Source organism: Cherax quadricarinatus, chromosome 72 (genome assembly GCF_038502225.1).
Source record: "Cherax quadricarinatus isolate ZL_2023a chromosome 72, ASM3850222v1, whole genome shotgun sequence".
NCBI lineage: Eukaryota > Metazoa > Arthropoda > Malacostraca > Decapoda > Parastacidae > Cherax > Cherax quadricarinatus.
The window spans coordinates 13406827-13423917 of NC_091363.1; the positions used below are offsets into that span (position 1 = coordinate 13406827).

At 37.7% G+C, this 17091-nt stretch overlaps 1 protein-coding gene across 7 annotated transcripts in view; it reads left to right on the forward strand.

The window, feature by feature from the left end:
• Positions 1-17091, forward strand: part of Lrch (Leucine-rich-repeats and calponin homology domain protein) — a 384944-nt gene that overhangs the window by 324277 nt on the left and 43576 nt on the right. For 4 of the 7 annotated variants that reach the window (XM_053794995.2, XM_053794997.2, XM_053794992.2 and 1 more), the window contains 4 exons: positions 2979-3098; positions 4909-5379; positions 7648-7785; positions 8437-8514. In XM_053794995.2, the coding sequence (XP_053650970.2) occupies positions 2979-3098; positions 4909-5379; positions 7648-7785; positions 8437-8514 (807 nt within the window). The remainder of the gene's footprint in view (positions 1-2978; positions 3099-4908; positions 5380-7647; positions 7786-8436; positions 8515-17091) is intronic. The other 3 variants (XM_053794998.2, XM_053794994.2, XM_053794993.2) reach the window with 2 other exon arrangements.

Sequence of the window (17091 nt, forward strand, 5' to 3'; positions counted from 1 at the left end):
TAAAGGTTTGCACTTTCAGCCACATTGCACAGATTTCCTTAATCTTTGTAGTAGGCAATTCCTTCAATTTCTCTCTCCCCTCCTTTGAACCAGTTTCCTCAGGTCTGGCCTCTTGCTGTTGAAGTTGATCTATCAGCTCATCAGTGGTTAGTTCTTCATTGTCCTCCTCCACCAACTCTTCCACATCATCCCCACTAACCTCCAACCCCAAGGACTTCCCCAATGCCACAATTGATTCCTCAACTGGCATACTCCTCTCAGGGTTAGCCTCAAACCCTTCAAAATCCCTTTTGTCTACACATTCTGGCCACAGTTTCTTCCAAGCAGAGTTCAAGGTCTTCTTAGTCACTCCCTCCCAAGCCTTACCTATAAGGTTTATACAATTGAGGATATTAAAGTGATCTCTCCAAAAGTCTCTTAGAGTCAGTTGAGTTTCTGAGGTCACTACAAAGCACCTTTCAAACAGAGCTTTTGTGTACAGTTTTTTGAAGTTTGCAATAACCTGCTGGTCCATGGGCTGTAGGAGAGGAGTGGTATTAGGAGGCAAAAACTTCACCTTAATGAATTTCATGTCCCCATAAAGTCGCTCTGCCACGTCTGTAGGATGACCAGGGGCATTGTCTAACACCAGGAGGCACTTAAGTTCTAATTTCTTTTCAGTTAGGTAATCTTTCACATTGGGGGCAAATGCATGGTGTAACCAGTCATAGAAAAAGTCCCTAGTGACCCATGCCTTACTGTTTGCCCTCCACAGCACACACAAATTTTCCTTGAGGACATTCTTTTGCCTGAACGGTCTGGGAGTTTCAGAGTGATACACTAATAAAGGCTTCACTTTGCAATCACCAGTAGCATTGGAACACATCAACAAAGTAAGCCTGTCTTTCATTGGCTTATGTCCTGGGAGTGCCTTTTCCTCCTGAGTAATGTAGGTCCTGCTTGGCATTTTCTTCCAAAACAGGCCTGTTTCATCACAATTAAACACTTGTTCAGGTTTCAGTCCTTCACTGTCTATGCACTCCTTGAATTCCTGCACATATTTTTCAGCCGCTTTGTGGTCCGAACTGGCAGCCTCACCACGCCTTATCACACTATGTATGCCACTACTCTTCTTAAATCTCTCAAACCAACCTTTGCTGGCCTTAAATTCACTCACATCATCACTAGTTGCAGGCCTTTTTTTAATTAAATCCTCATGCAACTTCCTAGCCTTTTCGCTTATGATCACTTGAGAAACGCTATCTCCTGCTAGCTGTTTTTCATTTATCCACACCAATAAGAGTCTCTCAACATCTTCCATCACTTGCGATCTCTGTTTCGAAAACACAGTTAAACCTTTGGCAAGAACAGCTTCCTTGATTGCCTTTCTGTTGCCCACAATAGTAGAGATGGTTGATTTGGGTTTCTTGTACAACCTGACCAGGTCGGCGATACGCACTCCACTTTCATACTTATCAATGATCTCTTTCTTCATCTCTATTGGAATTCTAACCCTTATTGCTGTAGGGTTGGAACTAGAAGCTTTCTTGGGGCCCATGGTCACTTATTTTCCAGATAAAGCACCGAAAACACTGTAATAATATGAAATATTCCGATTGTATGCTTGGATGTTACCGCGGAGGCTGGCTGGTAAACAATGCCACCGGCGGAACATATGAGGCTGGCTCAGGCCGCACATTGGACGTGTCTCGGACGAAGGGCGGTGAGCGGGTTTTTGGGCGGTATGCGAGGCAAAATTTTAGCGATCAAAGCGTCCGGTATGCGGATTGTACGTTATGCAATGCGTCCGGTATGCGGGGGTCCACTGTAATAATAATTTTGAAAACTCCTTAAATGCAGTAGAGAGAAGCCCATTCAATAAACTGACAAACTTCAGAAGACTTTCGCATACATTCATCTGCTGTCATGCGAAAAACGAAAACATACAGTATACATTAGCCCAAAATTATAATATGCAGCTGTAATATGGTTTCCTTACCAAAAAAATGTGTGTAAAATATAAAAGTTCACTGACATTATGATGCATAATAGAACCCAGAGTTAAGAAATATGAAAGACAAAGAAAGACTGAATTAACTTTGTTTCCTGGAAGTTTATAAGACTCAAGCAATGACTGATATGCTGCCAGTGAAGGGAGGCCATTCTCATTTATATTTTGTATTCTCTAAGGTAAGTGCTTAGTGAGTTTTGGTGGCTTTCAGAAATAGTTCTTAAAAGTATGATAGCATTTAGTCAGAGTGACAGAAGTCAGAAATCATCAGCAGTTTTCTCTTGTGTAAAGACATGGCAGGTGAGATGGTGGTAAGATGTTAATATTTGTAGAATTTTTAGATTTACTTTACTAATGCAGGCTAACGCTGAGTTAAGTAAACACATCATTTACTTTATTTGCTCATTGGAGAACTGCCTTTGTTATAAGGATGATATGCATTTCAAGCAAAGATTTGTTGTGTGCATTTAACATAATTATCCTTAGCATAAGTTTTGATAAACCATTAATCAGAATTGAAAGATTTGTTTTTATTGTAACTTTTTTTTAATAAGGCATCTTATATCATGGGCATTCTTAATTATTAAGTAAAGAAACTTACTTTACCTTGTAAAGCTATTAAAATACTGATTTTTTTTTCTTTTTGCTGTAGTGGTTTTTCTGTAGAAGATTAATGAATATTTTCTAATTTTGTATGGCATTGATGTAATAATGTAGTTCAGTTTGTATGCTGTATTTCTTACTGCTTTGTTGTATTATTTTGTAGGTAGTTACTTATTTGATATTAATTGTAACTTTTAAAGGCTTGTTTTTTGCATTCAGCCCAAAATGTATTGTGTGTTGTATGAGACAGTAAGAGTTGACATCGAGATTCTTCGTTTCCAAACATACTGAGTAGTTCTCACTCTCTGTGTAATCCGCACTGGACACCTTCACAACATTGTGATTGAACACTTACCAAACTCCTTAGTGAAAAATGTGCTTACAGCTTGATGGATATTCTCAGAGGTTGCCTAGTCAACCACGACCACAAGACCTCATTCGGGAGGACATGACACGAGCAGACGTCAAGACTATACAGAAGGAAGCTGTCTTGTCTTACATAAAGGTGAGGCCGTTGCTCCTCACACCAGGTTGGGCAGTAATGTAAGCATTAGGCAAATGCCATAACACTGGAAGTCTTGCACATTTCGGTTCAGAGGACACACTGAGCTTGGAAAGCTTGTCTTTTATTAAAAAGTCTTGTTTTGCAAAATTTCTGATAGATTGTAAATATATAATCTGTACTCTGCTGTAATTAATTTAAACAAAGGTATTAGTGTTCTATTACTACTACTATTATGTGTTTCAAAATTTATCATCACTGTTAAAGAACTAAGTCATACGAGCTTTAAATTTGAGTTTTAAAAGTCGTGTGGGGTTTATCAGCATATTTTCTTATAAGTAAATGGCATTTGTTCTGGATCCTCTTATTGTGTCATGAGAAATAACTTTCTTCTGGGCCTCTCTTTATGGGCTGTGGTCAGTTACATTCTTTATTATCTTAATTGTGCTAAAAATATAATACATGTATAATACTGGCATGAGTGTGCTATAAGAATGCTTCTCATTTCCTATTATTTATCTAGAAATTCTGTGTAATTGCTTCATATTATATTTCACTTATCCTTAATAATGTCATAATCACATAACTTCACCTTTCAGTTTGACATTGATTTTGATTTCTGAGGAGTCACTTAAAATGCTGTACACTGAATAAAAAAAATTGCATTTTGAAATATTAAAAAGCTTTGTTTTGTACAATATTATTGATCTTAAAATGCTCTATAATAATATGTTTTCTAAACTAGCTGTTACAACATAGTAGTGTTTCTGGGAAAAATAAAAAACTCGTATTATTTGAGTTTTTTCGATGAGCATGTTTATTCACTTACTAGCTGATATATTTCTTGTGCATGGAACTTTAAAGTTTTGCTTTGGGTCATAAGGCATACTGCTCAAAATTTTTGTATGTTTTATTATTAGATAATTTGTATTTGAGGTTCTGCATTACATTACTTAGTTTACAGTTTTCTTTTCTATTGAGTCACAGTTTTGTCACAGGTTTCCATGTCTTGCTCAAGGAATAGTGTGTTGGTGCTATTAAATGAATTTGTGTATTGTATTGTGACTCTGCTTCTTTCATTACTGTTTATTTTTACTTCAGTAATGTTCTGTTCATAATCATAGTTATTATCTCTGGGAATTAGAAAAGGTAATTTATTATGTGTAGTAAAATACTCAGCTGCAGTTAGCAGTAAGAACTTTCGATGGTATGGGATGCCAACAACAAATCCAATCTTCTAGTTTCTTTGGTAAAATCATTAAGAATCTTCTGACATTCTAAATTACTGGCAGAAGGATATTAAAGGATTATTATTAAACCCTAATAATGAGCAAACAGTTTTACATTTTTTAGCTTTCTCCTTGAGTGATGTGTATATTGATATAATGTTACCCAGAGCAACTGGAGATTCTTCACCTAACTTGTGATTTTTCTTAATGATTATATATTTCACATTATAATTTTATATGATTGCAGCTATAATCTATATGAAAAATATGCTGTTAGCTTTCATATAGTTCCTTCAGCCCTTCAAGTGTATGCCTGCCTGCTTGCAATTAATTTTTTTTTTTCAATAACATGCTTGCAGAGTATTTTTTTTATGTTTAATATTGTTACATCTGTACCTTCATACTTCTCTTAATTTACTAGTGCTAAAGGTCACCTTCCATTGGCTTTGGCTTATTTTGTAAGCACTTCCTCGTGGTATTTAAGGTAAGGAACATAAGAGGTACAAATTTAAAGCATGTTAGTATTATATTTTTTACCTGATTCAATGTCATGATCTAATTAAAATTTATTTTATCAATTTCAGTCTCGCGTCAGTCCTACTAAAGGATCTTCCTCCAGTTCACCGGATGTGAGCTTCGATTCTGGAGATGGCTCCTCTTACCTTCCCAACCATGCCAGTTCCTCTCATCCCCAACATGCTGTGCCACACACAAACTATTCATCTAGTCAATACACTAGCCAAACTATTAGTTTTCCAGTAAATGTAACACAGGTAACCAGTACACCGTATTCAAGTAGCAGTAACCCTTATACAAGTACAGGCCACCACACTTCGACACTTCCCCCACAAACCACTACCACCACTACTACATACACTGTCCGAGGAAGTACTAGTTCTTTACCTAAAGCACCCACTACAGTGAAGGCCAGAAAGCGAAGTGGTGGAGGACGACCTTTCGATCCAGATTCCTCTCCTGCTCATCTCAGTTTTACATATAGAAGGGAACTGGAGAAGCAACAGCATGAGAAGCAGTTGATTGAAAATTTAAGAAATGTAAGAGAAACTTAGATGTGTGTTTGTTATTCATAAATGAAATAATAAATTGGTAGAGATAAAAAGGATATAGTATAAGATGTAGTCCTAAATTTTGTTCACTGATAAAACCACAACAGAGATGCAAGGCAGTGAGTTCTGAAGTGATGTGAAAATTTAGGATTTTGTAGTAATGTACTGATAAAATGTGATAGTTGAAGAGTTAGCAGAGGGAACAGTTATAAAATTTGTTGTGCCAGAGAGCAAGCTAATTAAATATTAGTATCAGGCAATTCTTTTTTATTATCTCAACAGCCATATCCCTTCCAGGCAGGGTGAATTTTTACCAGTACTACAACACTGCTAACAGTATAAACACAATGGCCATGTCTCTTTTCTTTCATTCTACTGGATACCAAGACACCTAAAATGTTTGCTTGGAAAAGCAGTGTTTTTTTTTTTTTTTTTATAAATGTCCTTCACTTCAGCCTTCTAACAACAATGTTATCATCAGTTTCATATAGATCCAGAACTACTGGAACTTTAAATGCCAGGATTTGAGAAGCATCTGCAACCTTAGGGTTCTCTGTATTTCTATAATTAGAAATTGTCCAGCTCCCAGGGGTTCAGAATACTGCATCTTGTGGTCTTCCTTTTACATGTGTGCACCATCCTGTAGATGAGAAACTTTTTTTTTTTTTTTCTCAACAAACCGGCTGTATCCCACCAAGGCAGGGTGGCCCAAAAAGAAAAACGAAAGTTTCTCTTTTTAAATTTAGTAATTTATACAGGAGAAGGGGTTACTTGGCCCTTGCTTCCGGCATTTTAGTCGCCTCTTACAACACGCATGGCTTACGGAGGAAGAAATCTGTTCCACATCCCTATGGAGATAAGAGGAAATAAACAAGAACAAGAACTAGAAAGAAAATAGAAGAAAACCTAGAGGGGTGTGTATATATATGCTTGTACATGTATGTGTAGTGTGACCTAAGTGTAAGTAGAAGTAGCAAGACGTATCTGAAATCTTGCATGTTTAAGAGACAGGAAAAAGTCACCAGCAATCCTACCATCATGTAAAACAATTACAGGATTCCGTTTTACACTCACTTGGCAGGATGGTAGTACCTCCCTGGGCGGTTGCTGTCTACCAACCTACTATGTACCTACAATGAGAAACTTATGTATGAAATAACACACACACATGAAATAGTTAATATTTTAGGTCTCATATAAATATAATGGATATGGGAAGTGGAACAGAATTCTTCCTTCAAAAGCCTTGTGTGTTGTAAGAGGTGACTAAAATGCCACAAGCAAGGAGCCAGTAACCCCTTCTCCTGTATATATTACTAAGTTTAAAAGGAGAAACTCTTTTTTCCTCTTGGGCCACTGTGCCTAAGTGGGATATGACCTGTTTGTTGAGAGATTTGCCCAGGTGGAATATGACAAAAAAAATTAATATTGGAGGTCTCAAATATTGTTTTTTATGATCTTATGTGCCCCTTTCTACAAATTTACCTGCAACATAATAATTACTAACTTTCCCAAAGGTAGAATAACAGCAAAGAAAGGGTAGGTGGTGGTCATTGGCTCATGCAATTCTTAGTAAATCTGGAAGATGGTTTGGCAGTTAATGTACTTAACATTTTATGCATACATAGACTAGAAAAAGCATAATGAAAAACATTAATTTAAAACATAATTAATATATAATGACATTGATTATGTGTGAATGATGGTGAAAGTTTCCTTTTTTTGGGTCACCCTGCCTTGATGCCAAACAGCCAACATGTTAAAAAAAAAAAAATTAATACTAGTACATCAATTTATCATACTAATAAAATTATTTAAACTGTGGTTTCAGTTGCTCCTTCTTGGTCTCAGTTACTCTGCTTGGTCTCATCTGTCCCACATGATAATACACCCTCTTCATCATCCTGTCCCTCTCCATCTTCTCTACCTGTCCACACTAACTCAACAATGCCTCCTCTCCAATCCTACTTTGTCTCACCTCTAACCCTTTTAATACTAATTATACTGTAGACTTTACCTGGTGTACTCAATAGGCTTCCTCTTCTTTAATTGTTACATTTTTCTCTTGTCCCCTATTTCCATTGTACTTAGGAACTATGCATGTACATTCCTTCTTCATGACCCTTACAAGTTTAGTGTTTGTCATAATAATACATACCTACCTTGGTGGGAGTTAGTTGGTGTGGTAAAATAATCTTTTATAATCTACTCAGAATCTTGTATTGCTGGAGTCTAACAATGTTAAATGTGTTACAGATCATAGAGACAAGATTGAAGGTATCGCTGCCAGCAGATATGTCTGCAGCATTGATGGACGGAGTTGTTCTCTGTCACTTAGCAAACCATGTCCGCCCCAGATCTGTCTCCTCCATCCATGTTCCTTCCCCAGCTGTGGTGAGATTTCTTTTATGCTTTGTCAAGCCATGAAGTTAAATGGTTTAATTTGTCAAAGTTAATTGTTTAGTGTTGTATTGTCTTTCATAATGTTTGCAAGGATTCTCAGTAAAAATATCCTCTGAGAGGTGTGTTACCAAATGTAGCCATTAAATGACCCAAAAAGGTTTAGCACTATCCTAGAATATTGTAACAAACTTTGCTACTATAGCTTCTAATTAAGAAATGTAAAAATTTCATTTAAAGTTGAAGTTTTTTTCGTAGGATTTAATTGTTATTCAGGCAAAGACAAGCTTAGCTTTAACAAAAACTATATTGTATATAAATGGTTGACATAAAAATGAGAGACCTGCTGAAAGCAATAACTGATGAGGATTCATTGTTTTTTAACTTGTTGAATAAAGGCCAAACAAAAATATGATGATGTTCATATTGAGAAGGAAACCAGAGGCATAAAATGCAGTTTTAGAAGATGCAGAGTATTAACACTGTAGAGTGGATCAACTTAAACACCCAGAAGATGGGGAAAGTGTGGAAATTGTTTACCCACTTTGTCCCACGTAAATGTTTGAGGAAAAATAAAGTAACACTAGGTACTATGAAAAGGAATCGGTGCTTCTATTAATATTAAGTTAGATTACTTTTTTTCAGCCAAAACTTACCATAGCAAAGTGCAGATTAAACGTTGAAAACTTCCTTGAAGCTTGCAGAAAGATTGGTGTTGAAGATGTAAGTATTGTTAATTGTTTTTCAGTTTTTTGTTGTTTTTTATTTAGTTGCGTATTGTGCCTGTATGTTTCTTGGAGAAGTTACGATATTAAATTGCATATTTATTGATCAGCAATATAAGTAAAGAATTTTTAAAGAATTACTCTCAGATTGCCTCTTATTTCCAGCTGATTCGACCTCAAACTATTGAATTACAATTTAGTGAACATATGTAAACATTCATATACAACAAATATTGAAGGAGTATTAGTATATTTGTGTATGTGAGGGTTCTGATGGAGTCCACCTGGATTATATCACCTGGAATATATCACACTTCGCAAGGCAGCACTTTTCACCCTGTAACATACATTACCTCCTTTGCCTCCGATTGCATTCTGGTGCTTTCTTGTGGTCGGCATCAGCTGGGACATTTGTAAAGCTGCAAGCCCCAGTTGGCAACACAAAGACAACAGATGGGGGAGATGTCAAAATTGTGGGCCTAGAGAGGCGAGTATTAGCATGGAAGGGATGCCCCCACTGCAGAAATTCTTTTACATTTACTTCTAGGTTTGATACTCTACACTGGAAATGTACACTTCACGTATGTGCATTTTAATTCTCACGTAGGAATTTGCACTGAACACTTACCCTCCCTCCCTTCTGTATTCACACATACCTGTCAATCATGTATTTGTAATCTTTTTTAAAAGATTTGCAAATACTGGTGTATATGTATGTCTAATTACCTATTTAATTACTGCGATACAAGTTCAGAGGGGAAGAACCAAAATTTCTGAAATTTTTTTTAACAGGGGCCATCTTGCACTGAGGTAAGGTGACCTTAAAAAAAAAAAGAAAAAATACTTTTGACCATCACTCACTCATCACTGTCTTACCAGAAGAACACAGACATTATAGCTTGGATGCCCCTCCAAACTGCAACATCTCCATCCCCCCTTCAGGGTGCAGACACTGTACTTCCCACCTCCAGGACTCAGGTCTGGCTAACTGGTTTCCCTAATTCTTTTCATAATTGTTACCTTGCTCACACTAACTGCACATCACCATAAAAACCACTTGCCTCCACTCCTATCAAACATACTCATACATGACTGTTCGATGTCCAAGCTCTTCACATATAAAATCTTCCTTTATCCCCTCTAACCTTTCCTAGGATTACCCCAACCCCTCCTCTACACTACAGATTTACACATCCTCCAAGTCATCCTGTTTTGCTCCATTCTTTCTAAATGTACAGATCTTCTCAATAACTCCTCCTCAGCCCCTGGATAATAATACTCTTAATAACCCTGCACCTCCTAATCTCCAAGCTTTGAATTGTCTGGATAATATTCACCCCACACATTGCCCTCATACACTATATCTCCATTGCCCCCAACTTCCTCTTTGCTGCAACATTTAAAACCATTGCTTCACACACATATAAAGGTTGATATCACTATACTCTGCTATATTTCCCATTTTGCCTCCATGGATAACGTTGTCTCCACAGATGTCTCAGTGCACCGCCCTCATTTTTACCCTTGTCAGTTCTACGTCTCGCCTCATCTTTCATAGACCTGTTCGCAGACAAGTCCACTCCCAAATATCTGAACACACGCACTCCAAGTATATGGAATCAAGTATAGACATACCTGATTCCATATAAATAAAACATTCAACCCTAAAAATACTTCTATATATTACGGGCCATTTCTCTTATATTCAGTATACATATACCAAAGAAAATGGGCTTGCATGAAATACAGTATACCAAAGAAAACTGGCTTGCATGAATTACAGTACATATGGTTATGGTAGTAGATTGGTAGACTGCCACCATTTGGGGAGGTACTACCGTCCTACCAAGTGAGTGTAAAATGAAAGCCTGTATTTGTTTCACGTGATGGTAGGATTGCTGGTGTCTTTTTTCTGTCTCATAAACATGCAAGATTTCAGGTACGTCTTGCTACTTCTACTTACACTTAGGTCACACTACGCATACATGTACACGTTTATGTATACACACTTGTCTGAGTTTTCTTTGATTTTATCTTAATAATTCTCGTTCTTATTGCTTTTCCTTTCATATCCATGGGAAAATGGAACAAGAATGTTTCCTCCATAAGTATGTGTGTTGTAAAAGTCAGCTAAAGTACCGGAACAATGGGCTAGTAACCCCTTTTCCCATATAGCTTACTAAAAAGAAAAAGAAGAAAACCGTTCAAGTGGGATGTTTGAATGTGCGTGGATGTTGTGCAAATGATAAGAAAGAGATGATTGTGGATGTTATGAATGAGAAGAAACTGGATGTCCTAGCTTTAAGTGAAGCAAAGCTGAAGGGGGAGAGTTTTAGTGGGGAGAAATAAATGGGATTAGGTCAGGGGTTTCAAATAGAATTAGAGCTAAAGAAGGAGTAGCAGTTATATTGAAGGATAAGTTATGACAGGAAAAGAGGGAATATAAATGTGTAAATGTGGTGTAAAATAAGGGTTGAATGTGAAAAGTGGGTTATAGTAAGTATTTATGCACCTGGAGAAGAGAGAAGTGTAGAGGAGAGAGAGAGATTTTTGGAAATGTTGAGTGCATTCGGAGTTTTGAACCAGGTGGGAGAGTACTTGTGGTTGGAGATCTCAATGCTGATGTGGGTAAAAAATGTTGTGGATGGAGTAGTAGGTAAATTTGGGGTGCCAGGGGTAAATGAAAATGGGGAGCCTTTAATTGAGCTATGTGTAGAAAGAGGTTTGGCAATAAGTAATACATATTTTATGAAAAAGAGGATAAATAAGTATACAAAGTATGATACAGCATGTAATGAAAGTGGTTTGTTAGATTACGTATTGGTGGATAAAAGGTTGATTGGTAGGCTTCAGGATGTACATGTTTATAGAGGGGCAATGGATATATCAGATCATTGTTTAGTTGTAGCTACAGTTAGAGTAAGAGGTAGATGGAACATAAGGAAAATGGCAACAGCAAGTAAGAGAGAGGTGAAAGTGTATATACTAAGGGAGGACGAAGTTAGGGCGAGATATAAGCAACTAATGGTTCGGACATGTAGAGAGAATGGAGCAAAACAGAGTGACTTCAAGAGTGTATCAGTCTGTAGTGGAAGGAAGGCGGGGTAGGGGTCGGCCTAGGAAAGGTTGGAGGGAGGGGGTAAAGGAGGTTTTGTGTGCGAGGGGCTTGGACTTCCAGCAGGCATGCGTGAGTGTGTTTGATAGGAGTGAATGGAGACAAATGGTTTTTAATACTTGACGTGCTGTTGGAGTGTGAGCAAAGTAACATTTATGAAGGGGTTCAGGGAAACCGGCAGGCCGGACTCGAGTCCTGGAGATGAGAAGTACAGTGCCTGCACTCTGAAGGACGGGTGTTAATGTTGCAGTTTAAAAACTGTAGTGTAAAGCACCCTTCTGGCAAGACAGTGATGGAGAGAATGATGGTGAAAGTTTTTCTTTTTCGGGCCACCCTGCCTTGGTGGGAATCGGCCAGTGTGATAATAAAAAAAATAAAATAATAATGGCAGAAAGGTGAGCAAGTATGAGTAGTGGGTGGGGGGGTTGAAGAGGGTTGGTTTAGGCTTAACCCTTTGACTGTTTCGGTCATATATATACGTCTTGCGAGCCAGTGTTTCAGACATATATATACTCAATAATTCTAGCAGCTTCAAACCGAGCAGGAGAAACCTGGTAGGCCCACATGTGAGAGAATGGGTCTGTGTGCACTGTATAAAAAAATCCTACAGCTCGCACTACATAATGAGAAAAAAAAACTGACCGTGTTTTGGGATTAAAACGCTGACTTTGAGGTGTATTTTTGTATAGTATTTATGGTTGTATTCTCATTTTCTTGGTCTCATTTGATAGAATGGAAAACATTTTACAAAACAGAGATGATTTTGATTAGTTTCACGATGAAAATGACCTTGAAATTGAGCTCAAAGTAGGGGAAATGTTCGATTTTTACTAATGTTCTAGAATAAACAAATCACACCACACATTCAATACATGTCAACTGGGGAGTCTAATATTCTTTCACTAGTGTACTGATATTATTTATACCAATTTTACAACAATGCAGTAGTCTGCAAAACAGTAAATCTTCTATTTTTTATATGAATAAAAAAGAAAAAATAGAAAGCAAGAGTAATATAAAAGGGGCCTGGAGATGTGACTAATGAACAGAGGATATGTTATTTTAGTGCCAAAAATGTCTGCATTGTTTATTCTGGACCCTATTTTGAAATTGGCATCTTTTTTAATTTGTGTGATATTGGCCAAATTGCCAGTTTCTGACTACTTTATTGGGTAGTTGAAATCAGTAATTGGGCAGTTTCTTTTACTCAATTGATAGAAAAAATGGAGTTCTAAAGAAATAGCTATGAGTTTGGTCAACTGGAACAATGGAATTGGCTGAAAATAGGGCTCAAATTTGGCAAAACCGCCAATGCATATGTATTGCTGAGATTGCTAACTTCACTGGAATGTAATTCCGTAAGTTTTTGATCAAATTTCGTACTTTTGGTGTCATTACAATCGGGAAAAGATTCTCTATCATTTCATAAGAAAAAAAAATTTTTTTCTTCAAAAATTTTTCAGCACCAGGAGACACTTCAGGATTTGGGGTTGTGACAGTCAAAGGGTTAAAATGCAGCATTGGAATGTAGGGCAGAAGTTTGTGGCTATAGGAGGGTTGGTACAGGAGGAAAGAGGAGTGATTGGTGGAATGATAAAGTAAAGGGTGTGATAAAAGAGAAAATAGTAGCTTATGAGAGGGTATGTGTTGTAAGAAGAGCAGAGTATATGGAGAGTAAAAGAAAGGTGAAACAAGTGGTGAGAGAGTGCCAAAGGAAAGCAGATGAAAGAGTGGGAGAGGCACTGTCAAGAAATTTTACTGAAAATAAGAAAAAAATTTGGAATGAGATAAAGAAGTTAAGAAAGCCTTGGTAACAAATGGATTTGTCAGTTAAAGAGCTAGAGGTGCTGGGTAGATGGCCTGAATATTTTGAGGAACTTTTAAATGTCTATGATGAAAGGGAGGCAGTAATTTCATTCACTGGTCAAGGAGGTATAACATCTTTTAGGAGTGAAGAAGAGCAGGATGTAAGTGTGGGGGAGGTGCGTGAGACATTACATAGAATGAAAGGGGGTAAAGCAGTTGGAACTGACGGGATCATGACAGAAATGTTAAAAGCAGGGGAGGGTATTGTGTTGGAGTGGTTGGTATTTTTGTTTAAGGCTGGAGGCAGTGGAGATGTCATGTCTGAGGGCAGTGTGTGGTGTGAATGCCGAGAATTCGTAGTTTGGAAATTAGGAGGAAGTGCGGGATTACCAAAAACTATTATCCAGAGGGCTGAGGAGGGGTTGCTGAAGTGATTCGAACATGTGGAGAGGATGGAACGAAACAGAATGACTTTGAGAGTGTATAAATCTGTAGTGGAGGGAAGGCAAGGTAGAGGTCGGCTGAGGTAAGGTTGGAGGGAGGGCGTAAAGGAGGTTTTTGTGTGCGAGGGGCTTGAACTTCCAGCAAATGTGTGTGAGCGTATTTGGTAGGAGTGAATGGAGACAAATGGTTTTTAATACTTGACGTGCTGCTGGAGTGTGAGCAAGCTAACATTTATGAAGGGATTCAGGGAAACCGGTTGACTGGACTTGAGTCCTGAAGATGGGAAGTACAGTGCCTGCATACTGATTAAGGGGTATTAATGTTGCAGTATTATAACTGTAGTATAAGTGTGCCTTTGGCAAGACAGTGATGGAGTGAATAATGATGAAAGTTTTTTTTGGGGGGGGACCCCCTCTACCATGATGGGAATCGGCCAATGTGTTAATAAATAAATAAGATGTATGAAAGAGGGGAAGGTACCTATGGATTGGCTGAGAGCGTGTATAGTTCCTTTATATAAAGGAAAGGGGGACAAAAAAGATTGTAAAAATTATAGGGGAAGAAGTTTACCGAGTATACCAGGTTAAGTGTACGGTGGCTTTAGAGTGGGTAGGGGATGTGTAGATCAAGTGTTTACATTGAAGCATATATGTGAACAGTATTTAGATAAAGGTAGATAAGTTTTCATTGTGTTTATGGATTTAGAAAAGGCATATGATAGTGGATAGGGGAGGAATGTGGCAGATGTTGCAAGTGTATGGAATAGGTAGTAAGTTACTAAATGCTGTAAAGAGTTTTTATGAGGATAGTGAGGCTCAGGTTAGGGTATGTAGGAGAAAGGGAGAGTACTTCCCAGTAAAAGTAGGTCTTAGACAGGGATGTGTAATGTCACCATGGTTGTTTAATATATTTATAGATGGGGTTGTAAAAGAAGTAAATGCTAGGGTGTTGGGGAGAGGGGCGGGATTAAATTATGGGAAATCAAGTACAAAATTGGAGTTGACACAGTTACTTTTTGCTGATGATACTGTGCTTTTGGGAGATTCTAAAGAAAAGTTGCAATGGTTAGTGGAAGAGTTTGGGAGGGTGTGTAAAGGTAGAAAGTTGAAAATGAACATAGATAAGAGTGAGGTGATGAAGGTATCAGATGATTTAGATAAAGAAAAATTGGATATCACATTGGAGAGAGGGAGTATGGAAGAAGTGAATGTTTTCAGATATTTGGGAGTTGACTTGTCAGCGGATGGGTTTATGAAGGATGAGGTTAACCATAGAACTGATGAAGGAAAAAAGGTGAGTGGCACATTGAGGTATCTGTGGAGACAAAAAACATTATCTATGGAGGCAAAGAAGGGAATGTATGAAAGTATAGTAGTACCAACACTCTTATGTGTGTGTGAAACTTGGGTTGTGAATGCTGCAGTGAAGAGGCGGCCGGAGGCGGTGGAGATATCCAGTTTAAGGGCAGTGTGTGGTGTAAATATTATACAGAGAATTTGGAGTGTGGAAATTAGAAGGGGGTGTGGAATTACTAAAAGCATTAGTCAGACGGCTGAAGAGGGGTTGTTGAGGTGGTTTGGTCGTTTAGAGGGAATGGATCAAAGTAGAATGACTTGGAGAGAGTATAAATCTGTAGGGGAAGCAAGGAGGGGTAGGTGTCATCCTTGTAAAGGTTGGAGGGAGGGGTTAAAGGAGGTTTTGTGGGCCAGGAGCTTGGACTTCCAGCAAGCGTGTGTGAGCGTGTTAGATAGGAATGAATGGAGACGAATGGTTTTTGGGACCTGACGATCTGTTGGAGTGTAAGCAGGGTAATATTTAGTGAAGGGATTTAGGGAAACCTGTTAGCTGGACTTGAGTCTTGGAAGTGGGAAGTATAATGCCTGCACTTTAAAGGAGGGGTTTAGGATATTGACAGTTTGGAGGTACTTCTAAACTGTCATATCTGAGCGCCTCTGCAAAGACAGTGATTATGTATGAGTGAGGTGAAAGTGTTGAGTGATGATGAAAGTATTTGGGGATTTTCTTTCTTTTTGGGTCACCCTGCCTAGGTGGTATTTTATATTCTAGCACTGTGGGAGACATAGCAGTACAGTACTGTATACGGGTTTACCTTTACATTCTTTTTTTTTTTTTTTAAGGGTGATGTATGAAGCTGAGTTTGAAATTAAATTAAAATGTTTTGAGGGCATATTTAGGCTTTAAACTATAAGAATATGCATTTATTTTTAACTGCTTGTAGAATTTGCAGTTTTTCCAAATTCACTGGTGGTCTTGGAACGTAACCCTCACTAATTTGGGGGGACTACTGTATTACTCTAACGTAGTTAATATTAACATTCTTGAGAAATGGTTAAAATAATTAGATTTAAATCTTGGGAGACCCAACGAGTACATTATGAATGAAATCCTACTATGGTTGGTTGTCATTTTACAAGTTTTGTGCCAAAATAAAGAGAGGCATCCAATTGAACCCAGTTTAGTAAGGCAATACAGAGTCAGTGAATAAGGCTCGTGAAACTTAATTTTTCCCTTCAGTTTATTGGGGTATCAGAATTAGGAGTAATGTACAGTGGACCCCAGGTTAACGATATTTTTTCACTCCAGAAGTATGTTCAGGTGCCAGTACTGACCGAATTTGTTCCCATAAGATATATTGTGAAATAGATTAGTCCATTTCAGACCCCCAAACATACACGTACAAATGCACTTACATAATTGGTCACATTCGGAGGTAATCGTTATGCGGGGGTCCACTGTATATTAATATATGCTTACTGGTGTACCTTTTACAGTATGTATGGGAGGGATGTGCTCTAGTTCTTGGTCCTGACTCATAACTTTTCATTGACAGATGTGAAGTAGTCTTGTATCTGTTTTTTGTTCCCTGTATGGTATCAACTTCCATTGCAAAAGGAATAGTCAAAAAGTGTGGAAAAGAATTGGAATAAACTGAACTGTGACACAGTGTAAGCAACGTTCATAAAGGAGTTAAGAAAATTGTACAAGAACCATATATTTCCCCATCTTTCAGTCAGAAGTTAAGATGTGGGACCAAGAGTTAGAACTCACTCTACTAAATTAAATAATTAATTAGATACACACTTCCATAGAAGGTTTTTTTTTTTAAGAAATAAAGGAGTCAGCAATTTGCATTTATTTAAGTTTCAAGAAGTCTCGGGATAAAGTTCTGATGGCTACTCATGAAAGATT